The sequence below is a fragment of the Miscanthus floridulus genome, chromosome 19 (genome assembly GCF_019320115.1).
Source record: "Miscanthus floridulus cultivar M001 chromosome 19, ASM1932011v1, whole genome shotgun sequence".
NCBI classification, from domain to species: domain Eukaryota; kingdom Viridiplantae; phylum Streptophyta; class Magnoliopsida; order Poales; family Poaceae; genus Miscanthus; species Miscanthus floridulus.
In genome coordinates, this window is record NC_089598.1 from 23,750,174 (window position 1) to 23,762,400 (window position 12,227).

Below are 12,227 nucleotides of genomic sequence, written 5' to 3' on the forward strand. Positions count from 1 at the left end.
TGACAGACAACTGATCGTATTGCCTTGCAAGAAAATGAACATGGTCATGGTTGCCTCACAAAACAAGAAGCAATTGATCATGTTGCTCCTCACAAGAAAAGGAATAATTGGTCGTGCATGATTTCACAACTCAGATCGAGCTGCTCATATATCTATTTTTTCAATCAATGTATAAAAACCCAGGAAATGAAGAGCCAATTTGTGTGTGGCAGATCGGATATTTGCTTTAGATCATCTCCAATAGTTTTTTAAAAAAAAATAGTAAATCAACGAGTTTTCTAAGTGACTAAAAAAGTTGGAAGCATATTTGTAGGTTCTATCCTTCAGCCCTAGAGGGATGGCGCGATAGCGGTGGGGGTTCGAGGGCGGCAAGGCAAGGCCACATGGTGGAGGACAATCGGTGAGCAGGGTCGGCGGTGAATGTGACAAAGCACAACGTTAGCAGAGGGCGGGGCTGCGGTGGTGATGGTGAGGTGACAAGCACAACGTTAGGAGAGGGCGGAGCTGCGGTGGTGATGGTGAGAGCTAGGTAGTGAGGTCGCTAACGGCCTGGGCAGCGGTGGAGGCGGCAGAGGGGCAGCATGGTACGGAGGAAGAAAGAAGGTGATGATAGAGAAAGAGAATGTGTGTGCGTCGTTAAAGCCTTGTCCACGTTCACGCACTAGTACAAAAAGTGTTTGTAATGACGGTAGGAAATGATTTGTACTAGCGGTGTTTTTTTACACCAGTGTGAAAAGCTAGTAAAAATGCTAGATTTCTACTGGCATAAAAGATATACCTAAACAAACTTATTCACATGAAGGTAACCTTATGTAAACCGTCTGTGCAAATCCAATTTCACACAAGTAATAAAAAAATGAGCTCAACTCTATAGAGTGGGATACCTAACACTAGTGGCAAACCTAAAGTAAATTGGAGGGAACGCTCTTACCTCGTAGGTGCATAAACTTGTCCTACAAAAAGAACCACCATTTTTACATTTTTTTAACGGTGCATTTGCACTTGTCGTAACCGCCTTGGTCGAGCCGAACACAAGGTGCATAGCACACGAAAAGGGATTTGGCATAATGATAGTCAAAGAAAATATATTGAATAGTTTCTGTTTTACTTAAAAACAGCAAACTTTATTATCAATCGAGGAAAATGTCCAACCGGTTCTTGGCTTTTTGTTGCTCACGTTCAGCCATTCCTTTGTGGTTAGAACCTCCACAGTTGACTACTATATGTCTATACATATGTGGCTAAACATTGTTAAAACAAAATGTATGGTGTATAATCCAGAGCCAGTTCAATTTGGGCCAAATTCGTAACATTTCACTGGACGGTTCAGTCTACAAATATTGGAGGAAATGTCAAGCCAAATTTGACAAAACTCATAAGACTTCCTTCGATGGGATTCTAATTTATGTCTGATGGAACATCTAGAAGGAAAGAAACCAAAGAACTTTCCAACATAAGGATTTGCAACCATCCTAAGTAGCGGTATTGATCAAAGATGACATCCAACAATTCAACTTTGCAACTCGACCAGAAGCCAGATCTCCTTAGTTTTTCTTAGTATGGTGGCGGTTTCCTTTTTCTTTTGTTTTTCTGGTTGGGGTCGAGGTTGTTTTACTCCGTTCGTTTTGTTCGTTGATAGTACTGGTCGAGGGCGTTTGGTGGTGGTGTTTCTTGTAATCTTTTTGTTTTTTCTTTTTCTCATCTAATAAAAATCGCGGCAATTCTCTTGCTGTCCTTCCGAAAAAAAATGTTAAAACAAAAACAAAAAAAACTAGAATGTTCTGGAAATATTTTCATGGCACATGTGTAGGAGTACGTTTGTCAAAAATGCACGGTGCAAAAAATAATAATGGCGATCATGTACCAATTAGGAATGCACACATTATATTTTCAGAACATGTCACCACTCTGTACATAATTACGATTTACATGTTTAGAGAGTTTTCAACATTCACCAAGTACTTCGAGTCTTCACAACCATTCTACCATTTCCGGCCGACAGCGACATGGCTACACTGGACACTGCATAAATTCGCGTCCGGTTCTGCTACATTCCAAGCACATAAATGCAAAAGAACTCAGATGAAAACAACAGACTCCGGCTACAACATTTGCCTGCCGATAATGCAAAAAAACAGTTTCATCTTGTTGCCAGAAGCTGCTGAGCAGCAGTCGACTTGGAAAGTGGAGTATACTAATATGGACAGAGAAATCAGAACTGCTGATCCACAAAATGTAATATGAATCGTTCAATGATATGACATCTCAAGAGCTATAGCTATTACAAAATGTCATGAAAGTGACCTCCCTTTCTTAGCTGTGCATCCTAGAGCCAGCTGAAACCATGGTGAGGAGCTCACACAATAGTGACAGATCAAGAAATCGGGTTTCTGCAAGAGTGCATTGAAATCTTCACGAGCAACAGAGCTGAATCATCAGTCAGGACCTCAAGAGGGCGGTTGGTTGCGATGTCATTGTAATACGGAAACTCGATCATCTCCAACTGGTGCAACCGTGCAAGAGGCACGGAATCAAACCACAATTTAGTATGAAGAAGGCATTTTTTTTCAAGAGAACAAGAGGAGTAAGGAAGCCCCTAGGTTATGAACAAGCTCACAGTTGATATAAAATACTTCACACAGCGAGTTTTAGCTGTAAGCACAGAAGAGTGCCATGTCACTAACAAAACTAATGCTATGATATTCTGTTGTCACACTTGTCATCATTTAGTAAATGTCAAGTAGTTAACATTTTAAGCATGGGATTTTGTATATGTTACTGTATATGTTGTAGCTTAGAATGCTGAGCAGTGAGTAGTCAAAACAAAGAAACAGCTTAGAATGCTGAATTGCCATCGAATAATTGTGACAGAAACGGCCTAGTATTCGTCACAAAACTGATATATCTGAGTTTCTGAATTCAAAACTCTTGGAGTCCCTATCCAGTTGACAATGCCCTTTTCTTATATTAACGTACCATTATGAAAAATATGTCGTCAACGAGATGTATATAACTTCGCAGTGGAAGCTATCAATTATATATGTTTCAAGCAACGTATCAACAACCCTTCATATTTAATTCGCTACACGCCACAAATCAACAATACTACAAATTTACACATTCTTTGCGGAATAATCTGAGGATTCTGATCCCCACTCTCTAGAAGTTGTGTAGCTTGCTGGAGGGCTCCAACCGGGTGACATTGAAGTGCTCTAGTGTGTGTGCCCACCTTAGGTCCTGCTTCAGCTGATGCACCCCAATGGTGTTCTCCAAGAAGTCCTCAGCTTTGGCGCTCTTGTAGTCATACATCCTGGGGAAAATGTTCACCCGGTTCTTGGCCTTGTGGCCCATGTTCAGCCATTTGCCTGTGGTCAGATCTTCTACACCTGAATATGCATATATACATGTTGCTAAACATTGTTAATAACTACTATGCATGTTCTGAAAACATTTTCATGAGAAGTGTAGTAGTAGAGTAGTATATGTTAGTAGTCAATAAGACTAAGGTGCAAGAACGGATGCATGCATGAAAAATGCAAGTGCGTACCCTTGGCCTCCCTTCTGACCATGTCGGAGGTGGCGATCCATTCGACGAGGTCCCAGGACAGCAGGTAGCCCATGCCGAGCATGAACGGCGGGAACTCCCGGTCGTGGAACGGGAGCCCCACGCCGCAGTACATGTCCTCCCTCGGCGCCGAGCGCAGGGTGTCCACCAGCGCGTCCAGCCGGAGGAACGTGTCGTCGTCCACCTTCATCACGTAGTCGTACGGCCGGCCGCCGGAGCCGGTGAAGCCGAGCATGGCGGGCAGGCTGGCGAAGTACGTGTACGTCTTCCCCTCCTCCGCGTTCTCGGCGCAGTCGAGGACCAGCACGTCGCCGTAGGCGCGCGCCTCGAGCGCCACGAACGCGCGGTGCTCGGGCGGCATCGGGCGCGCGCAGAGCACGAACCGGACGTCGACGCGCGCGGCGGCGGCGCGGAGGGCGGGCGGCGTCTGCTGCTGCAGCGCGTACGCCATGCGGATGAGGTGGCGCCTGGAGTGCTTGCCGGGCATGGTGTGCACGCCGACGAGGACGCTCATCAGCTCCGCCTGGGCCGGGCGCTGGCTACCGACACCGTCGCCGACGTCGTCCACGGCTGCTGCTGGCGCCACGCGGACGACCCCGGCGGTGGTGCCGACGCAGGCGCTCGTAGCCACTGTCGTGGCAGCAAGCGGGTTGCTGAGGTAGGCGGACAGCGGAACGAGAAAGGTGAAGCATAAGATCAGGGTGAGAGGGAGGAGGACGATGAGGGAGACGGTGTAGGGGGACGGCTTCTTCAGGTACGTCGACATTGCTGCCGCCCTTTCTTCGAGAGAGGTCCTGTTCTCTTCTTCTTCTTCTTCTTCCACCTTCAGTTCTTCTTTGTTTGTGCGCATGTTTTGGTGACTAGGCGTGTATATATATAATCAAGCGATGAATGGGATGCATTGGCAGAGCGGTTTTTTTTATGTCGTCATCTTCTTCTATCTTGTTGCTTGTGTTTGTGTAGTGTCGGTTGCTTGTGATGTGTCGCTGCCCCGCTGGGATTGCTCTAGGTGACTAAAACATATAGTATAATAACAAATAGTTGTGCTATACCATGCGTAGCAAGCTAGAGAATTCTTTCATAGGTATAAGCATTGGTTCTATGATTGTTGTATTGGCCTATAATCACTACCGGAAACACCGAATTTGCCGAGTGTCCCCACCTTTGCCGTGGGCAAGATTTCGGGCACTCGGCAAACATGGTGTTTGCCGAGTGTCCCAAAGACGACGCTCGGCAAAAACAAAACTCACGGCATAACAGTTTACGCCGAGTGCTGACACTCGGCAAACAATAGACACACAGCAACTTCATGTCCGGGTAACACCGTCGACCTCCGTTATCATTTTGCCGAGTGTCACACGTTAACACACGGCAAACCCACCCATATGCCGAGTGTCAAAATACGACACTCGGCAAATTCTGTTATATGCCGAGTGTCAGCATCTGACACTCGGTAAACAATTTTTTTTTATTTTGCCCCCCCAAACTTTTTTACTGTTGTCTTACAATACATGTTGCTCTGTGTTGAAGTTTTGTACATTTCTGAGTTATTTTACTATATTTTGTCAATTTATTTTAGTCAAATGAATTTTCGGTAATTTTTTGGATTTGAACTGCAAGTGCTTCGAATATCCGAAAAAAGTGAATAAAAAAATGATATTCTTGTCACTGAGTCTGTTTTGAGACCGTATCTAGGGCCAGACCAGAAATTTCAAACATTGTGTTCGCGAAACATAAGCAGAAACGCGTGGCGGAAACGTCTAAAAAATTCTATAAAAAGCAAACGAAGTCTGAAAATCACGAAATTCGTCGAGTTGTCATGATATCATACGTGGAGGCTATGGTAAAAAATTGAGAGTGTTTCGGCAAAGTTGACACGTACGCTGCTTACAAATCGGATCATCTCCGGAGAAGTTTCTGAGATTTGAGAAAGATCCGGTAAGATGAGGAGACAATTTGAATGTTGATTTGGAGTTTCACTTGAAAATTTTTTGTATATACAATAGAGAACAAAGATCGCTTCTTGTGAATTTTTGGCAATTTTTCGGAGCCATTTCGTAATTTTAATTCTTTCGTCGCAATTATTGAATTTTAGATGCGTGATATACAAACACATGAAATAATAGTCCAATTTTTGTACAAGCTTGAAATATACATTTGTGAGTGCACCTAACAAAGTGTAATGCAAGTTCATTTCATGAAATTAGTGAAACATGAAATAGAGGAAAGTAATTAAGTAGAGGAAAGAAAATGGCAGCATGAAATATAGAAATAAGTTTGCCGAGTGCTGCATAGGTGGCACTCGGCAAAAATGTAATAAACTTTTTTTAAAAATTCTTGTTAAGGGAGAACATGGATTTTTTTAAAATAGGGAAAACAGGAGGGCACTTTTTTCAAAAAATGTTTGCCGAGTACCCAATCGTCACGGCACTCGGCAATCAGGCGTTTAGGTTTTTTTAAGTAGTTTACCGAGTGCGCCATCGGCCGACACTCGGCAAACTGATGGGATTTTTTAAAAAAAAACGTTGCCGAGTGTCGTATCGGGCCGACACTCGGCAAACAGGCCGCAAAATAGCTAGGCCGCTAGCCGGCTCTGGCCATTTCTCCATTCTATCCCCGCGCACGCGCACGCCCTCCTCCGTGCGCACGCGCCGCCGTCGTCAAACAGGCCGCCGTCGAGCTCCGTGCGCACGCGCCGCCATCGACCTCCCTCCTCCCTCCCCACTCCATCGTGCTCCCCACGCCCGCCGCCGTCGAGCTCCCTCCCCACGCGCCGCCGACCGCACACCCTCCACCGCAACCCCTCTGCCGCCCCCTCCCTCCCCACTCCGTGGCCCCCTCCCTCCCCACCCCGCCCGCCTCCGCCGTCGACCTCCACCCCGCTCGGCCGGTCTGCCACAGCCACCGGCTGGCCCACGCCCCTGTCCCGCCGCGAAATCGAGCGCGAGCACGACCCCGCCCGCCTGCCCCCAGCGAGACCCTGCGCCACCTCGGTGCCCACCCGCAGGGAGCCCCTTGCTCGACGCCACTCCGACGACCTCCTGGGCGGCTTCTACAGCGTGGCCGCCTCTCCGACGACAGCTGTTCTACGGCGACCCAGGTAACTCAAAGTCGTCCTGCTCGGTTGCTTCCGATTTGGGAACGGCCTCGGCAGCTCCGCTTGCTGACGACCGTGGGGGCGGCCCCAATCGAATTGGGGGCCATAGTTCAGGCTGCACGCGTCTGATCGAATGTAGTAGATTTACTGAACATTAGAAAGCGACATCTTGTGGTCATATTTGAATGCTAATCAAATGTATAGTTATATGAGAAGCAAGTTGATGAAGCAAATATTCTTTTAATAGAAACAGAGCACCCATCATTAAGTCAAAGTTTAGATGGGTACTACCTCACTGAGTTGGCAAGGGATAATGAACATGAAGAACAAAATTTGAACCTGTCACTGAAATGCTTACAGTAGAGATCTTACTTCACAAGATGTTCATATAGTGTAATGGGAAATGATGGAACTACTGTAAACGAACAAAACAAATTAGTGGATGTGAAAATCAGCTTATGTTTTACCCTGTTTTTTTGTTTTTTACAGATAGATCAGAGTATTGTTAAAAGTGAAACATGCATAATACACCAGATATTTGGTGATACCAGATACTTGGTGATGTCTTGTTGGATTACCTTTTTATCACCGGATCTAATCAGTATATCGCCCGCCCTTCCTGTCTTTTGCCATCATCAATCGTGTGCACATTCCAGAGCAGAGATGGTCGTTTACATTAGGGGCCAATCTAGTGCATACGGACAAGTAATCATTCACCTGTCAGTTTGTTAGTTCAAAAAAAAATCAAGTTGCTAGGGAATACGAAAGGAAGGTTAAAATGCGGAACTTATAGTCATCAGCTTACAGGAAGGTTGAAATCAGATTGCAGAGCAGATTGGTCACTCTTCAGGCTCAGAAACAGCTATCTGACGGATGTAAGCACCGATGCATCTGCTCTTCATACATACAAATACAAGGAGAAAGTAGAAGACGACGGAATGCCGACGGTGCTCTCGAGGCCGCGATGCTGCCCGCGATGCTACCAATGTCAGCTCAGACATAGTGCCGCTGGCATGTGTATATAAACAGCAACTTGTCAATCCAATTGGTCCATATATAAATGAGAAAAATAGATATTTGTCATTAGGTCCAGCACCGGACGTCTAAGCTGACATTGGTATCGTCGCGGACCAGATAGTCCTCATGGTTGGATGAACTAGAGGACTATTTTTTTTTGCTAGCTAACAATTAACTCTCGTATCTAAACGGACCCTATGTACCGGCTAATGCATTGTCCTTGAATTTTTTAAATAAAGTCTTCCATTATAGAAAAAAGCATCGCGAGCAGCAGCATGGAGGCTGCTTGTATCCCTAATTGCCACCCTAAAGAGTGGGTTTCGCAAAATTATTATCTTGAGCTTCCCAAAATTGTCATGCAGAATGTGTGCACCTTAATTTGGATGACATATCGTTTCTTTTTCTCCTTTTTCTTTTTTCTCCTAAAATCACCTACGCAAAAGAATGAAATTGCCTAGGTGTACATGTTCTGCATGACAATTTTGTGAACGCCACAATAAGAAAGGCGTTTTTGTGAAACCTACGTTAAAAATGTTTTGCATAACAATTCTGTGAATCACCTACGCTAAAATTTGCAGTCTACATCATCATACTGTTCCTTGTTCCTCGTTTTTAGACTTATGTACTTCATCACATTGTTTTCTTTACTTTTGAAGGGTTAAAGGGATTGTTATTTGTTTTTTTACATGCAAATTTACTTACTGATCAAGTGTAATTAATGGCTTTCTTAGTAACTTCGTCAATATGCATGTAGGTTTATACACACCTTTTAATCTCTGATGCGTGTATTGCTGCCCATAGCCTTTTGCAATAGATTTGACTCCATCACAAATTCACTACTTCAGAAGTGTCTTTCTTACTGACCTCGTGTATCCATTATCTTGTTTCTTTTTACTTTGTTTATGGTGATATAAAGGTAATTACTTACTCGTGTGAAATGACTTATTCTTTTAGGGAGGACTGAGGCTTCTGGCTGTTTGTTGGTGTTCCGTGGACCTTGTAGCGGTGAGGCTTCTCCTGTTTGCGGGACAGCGAGGTGAGGCATAAAACACCCCTCTTTTCCGTATCATGCATGTTTGTAGAGCACGTAACCCGGTTAGGCGTCTCCCGTTCGAAAGAGATACGGTTGGAAATATGCAGCTCTTTGCATATCGATAACCGTATCTGTTTCGAATTGTCCACGTTTTTTGGACAGCCCTAGGATGCGTAGATGGGGTTAGTCTCCGTGGTCTACTCCGTTCCGAGGCAAAGTTTCGGTAGCATCTCCCTGTTGTTCTCCGAATACACAATCTCCCTACCGGGATGTGTATTTGGAGAACAGCGGGGAGGTGCTACCGAAATTCTGTCTCGGATCGGAGTAGATCATGGAGACTAACCCCAGCTACGCATCCTCGGGTGGAATTAGGACCTATCTTGACCTATTAGATGGTAGGAACATCGTGTACATGCAATTGATTCTTAATGTCTCGCTGGTGTGTATATATATATATATATGTGTGTGTGTGTGTGTGTGTGTGTGTGTGTGTGTGTGTGTGTGTGTGTGTGTGTGTGTGTGTGTGTGTGTGTGTCAGAGGATGGATGACCGTGAGTGGATGTACACGGGTCGCCCAAGTCAGCGTGCTTTGACTGATGAATGGATTGAGAAGACGGAGGCTTTCATAGATAGAGCATTTGCCCTAGTTCCAGGAGCGTCAGCCATTTGGTGTCCGTGTAGTAGATGTGCAAACAGGCGTCGGCAACCAAAGGATGTCATGTCTACTCATCTTTGCAAGAATAGATTCACGGCAGATTATACTCGGTGGATCTACCACGGTGAAGCCGATCGGATGAGAGAGGAGGTCGTGAGAGCACGCGTCGAAGATTTCGATGCTGATGCCGGGGTAGGTGACTGGCTAAATGACTTTCACAAAGCACACGTAGGTGAAGAAGGTGGGGAGGAGGAGCCAGAGGCAACCGCAAAGGCGTATTATCACATGTTGTCTTCGGCACAGAAACCCCTTCACGGCCACACAAAGGTTTTTCAACTAGATGCCATTGGACGGGTAATGGCCTTAAAGGCTCAGTTTAGCATGAGTCGAGATTGTTACGATGCTACGTTGGCAGTTATTGGCAGGTTGCTTCCAGAAGCTCACATTATGCCAAAGAGCATGTACGAGTCGCAGAAACTCCTTCGTGCACTCAAGATACCATATGAGCAGATACATGCTTGTCTAAAGGGGTGTGTCCTATTTAGGAAAGAACATGAGAAAGCAAAGTACTGTCCAAAGTGTCAATCCTCTAGGTACCTGGAGGTAGAGTCTGATGATGGTCAGAAGAGGCAGCTTGAGATCCCCGTGAAGATCCTACGGTACCTTCCATTCTTACCGAGGATCCAATGGCTATACATGACCGAGGAAACCGCAGAACAGATGACGTTGTCATGAGGGTGGGAGGAGGCAAGAAGCATGGCAGGTACTGGCTTGGCGACAGCGTCGTCGACACGGCCACTACTCCCACTCTCTCCCAGATCCGAGCAAGCGACATGGGCCAGAGGCCGCCCATACGCCCACGGCCGACCAGTACACAGCACGCCATGTAGACTTTGCAGGTTATTACTCTTTTATTCATCGTTCATTGTTTCTTACATACCTTTGATTTCCATTGTAGCATTGGGGTGAAATTTTGTAGGCCGAGCTAGAAGAAGAGATGAGGCAGAGAATAGAGTTGGAGGCGAAGATTGACGCTAATCGGCAGAGGCAGGAGCAGATGTTTTAGTGGATGCAAAATCTCAGCGCGAAGATAGGTGAACCTCTGCCACAAGCACTATTCCTTCCTCCTTGTCCTCCTGAAGACACTCCTGTGAGTACATCTATCTCCATGTCCACTCACTCACACACACTCACACACACACACCAGCACACACACACACTCACACACACACACACACCAGCACACACACTCACTCACACACACACACACACACCAGCACACACTCACACTCACACACACACACCAGCACACACACTCACTCACACACACACACACACCAGCACACACACACACACACACCAGCACACCAGCACACACACACACTCACACACACACCGTTGTATTTGTTGTATTGCCTTTTGAATTGCAATGCTACTAGCTATATATGTCTCAACAATTCCTTTTGCAACTATCAAGTAATCTTATCTATTCTTTGTGCAGGGTCAATCGGCGGCATCAAACGATGTACCTTATGACCCACCGCAGCAGTCGCCGTGGTCTAATTGGTGATTTGCTTCTTTTAATGTATTGAACTTATTCCTTGTGTTGCACTTATTCTTGTAATGCACTTGTGGTGGATACTTTAAACTCGAACCTTATGTTGGTATTGTGGTATGACATTTGTGTACCATTGTGGATTATTATGATGTATGTGATATGTGGTGTGTGGAGATGATATATATATGTGATATATGTGCTGTGTAATATATCTGTGCTGTGAAACATATCTGTGCTGTGATATATATATATGTGTGCTGGGAAATGTAATGCAAAAACAAAAAAAATTCAGATTTCTGAGGCTTTGCCGAGTGTTATGACCAAGACACTCGGCAAATATGAAATATTTATCGAGTGTAGGTATTATCACACTCGGCGAAAAGCTATTTTTTAAAAAACCAAATACTGTTTGAAAAATGTTTGCCGAGTGTCTGCCTGCGTGGCACTCGGCATATTATTATCATTTACCGAGAGCAGCACTCGGCGACAAGGAATTCTAAAAACCAAAAAAAATTTAAAAAGAAATTAGTTGCCGAGTGCCTTGCCGTTTGACACTTGGCGAAGTCGCTGTTAACGGCGGGTCTGGCGTTATGACCGTTTCTTTTTGCCGAGAGCCAAACTGCACACGGCAAAAACTTTGCCGAGTGCCGATAAATGGTACTCGGCAAAGTTGGTTTTGCCGGAACTGTTTATGGCGAGTGCTATTCGCCGAGTGTTACACTCGGCGAACAATTTACCGAGTGTTTTCTGTATTTTGCCGAGTGTTTCGGGCACTCGGCAAACTCAAGGAGTCCGGTAGTAAATGGTGTAGGAGTACGTGTACCCAGTTTTATGTCTGGTCAATGCAATAGGATGTTACAGAAATGTTGAGAAGAGAGGCTTGACCTTGCCTTTGCCATTATCACCAAATGTGATACTATCATAACCATCATTGTCATTGGTGTTGATTGAGTTAAATATTCTTGCATCACCGGTCATATGTTGAGTGCACCCACTATCAAGAACCCAATGCCTTTTTCTAGCTTTGTAATTGACCTACAAAAGAAGATCAATTCTTTTTAGGTACCCAAACTTGCTTGGGTCCTTGAAGGTTAGTGACCAAACTCTTTGGCACCCAAATGGCTTTCTTCTTTGAGCCCATCCATGGTTTACCAATGAACTTAGCCTTTACACCATTTGCACCCTTGGTAAGCATATAGAAAGAATCAAGCTTAATAGATGATACATTAGCATTTTTACTCTTGTTCTTGCATTCATGCTCTACATGACCAACTTGCTTACAACTAGTGCAAAACCAACCAT

General features: G+C 45.1%; 1 protein-coding gene across 1 annotated transcript; it reads right to left on the reverse strand.

Annotated features, from left to right (window-relative positions):
• Window positions 1-3,159: 3,159 nt before the first annotated feature.
• Window positions 3,160-4,331, reverse strand: LOC136525730 (uncharacterized). Its single transcript, XM_066518617.1, has 2 exons — window positions 3,548-4,331; window positions 3,160-3,386 (listed from the first exon to the last, which is right to left on the reverse strand). Exons 1-2 carry the CDS (start codon window positions 4,329-4,331, stop codon window positions 3,160-3,162), a joined length of 1,011 nt encoding a protein of 336 aa, XP_066374714.1.
• Between the last annotated feature and the right edge of the window lie 7,896 nt (window positions 4,332-12,227).

Excerpts from the sequence above, each read along its gene's own strand:
- LOC136525730 (XM_066518617.1), bottom strand. The coding sequence starts at position 4,331 with ATGTCGACGTACCTGAAGAAGCCGTCCCCCTACACCGTCTCCCTCATC. Across the intron at positions 3,387-3,547 it reads GGTCAGAAGGGAGGCCAAGG|GTGTAGAAGATCTGACCACA; the intron begins GTACGCACTTGC and ends ATGCATATTCAG.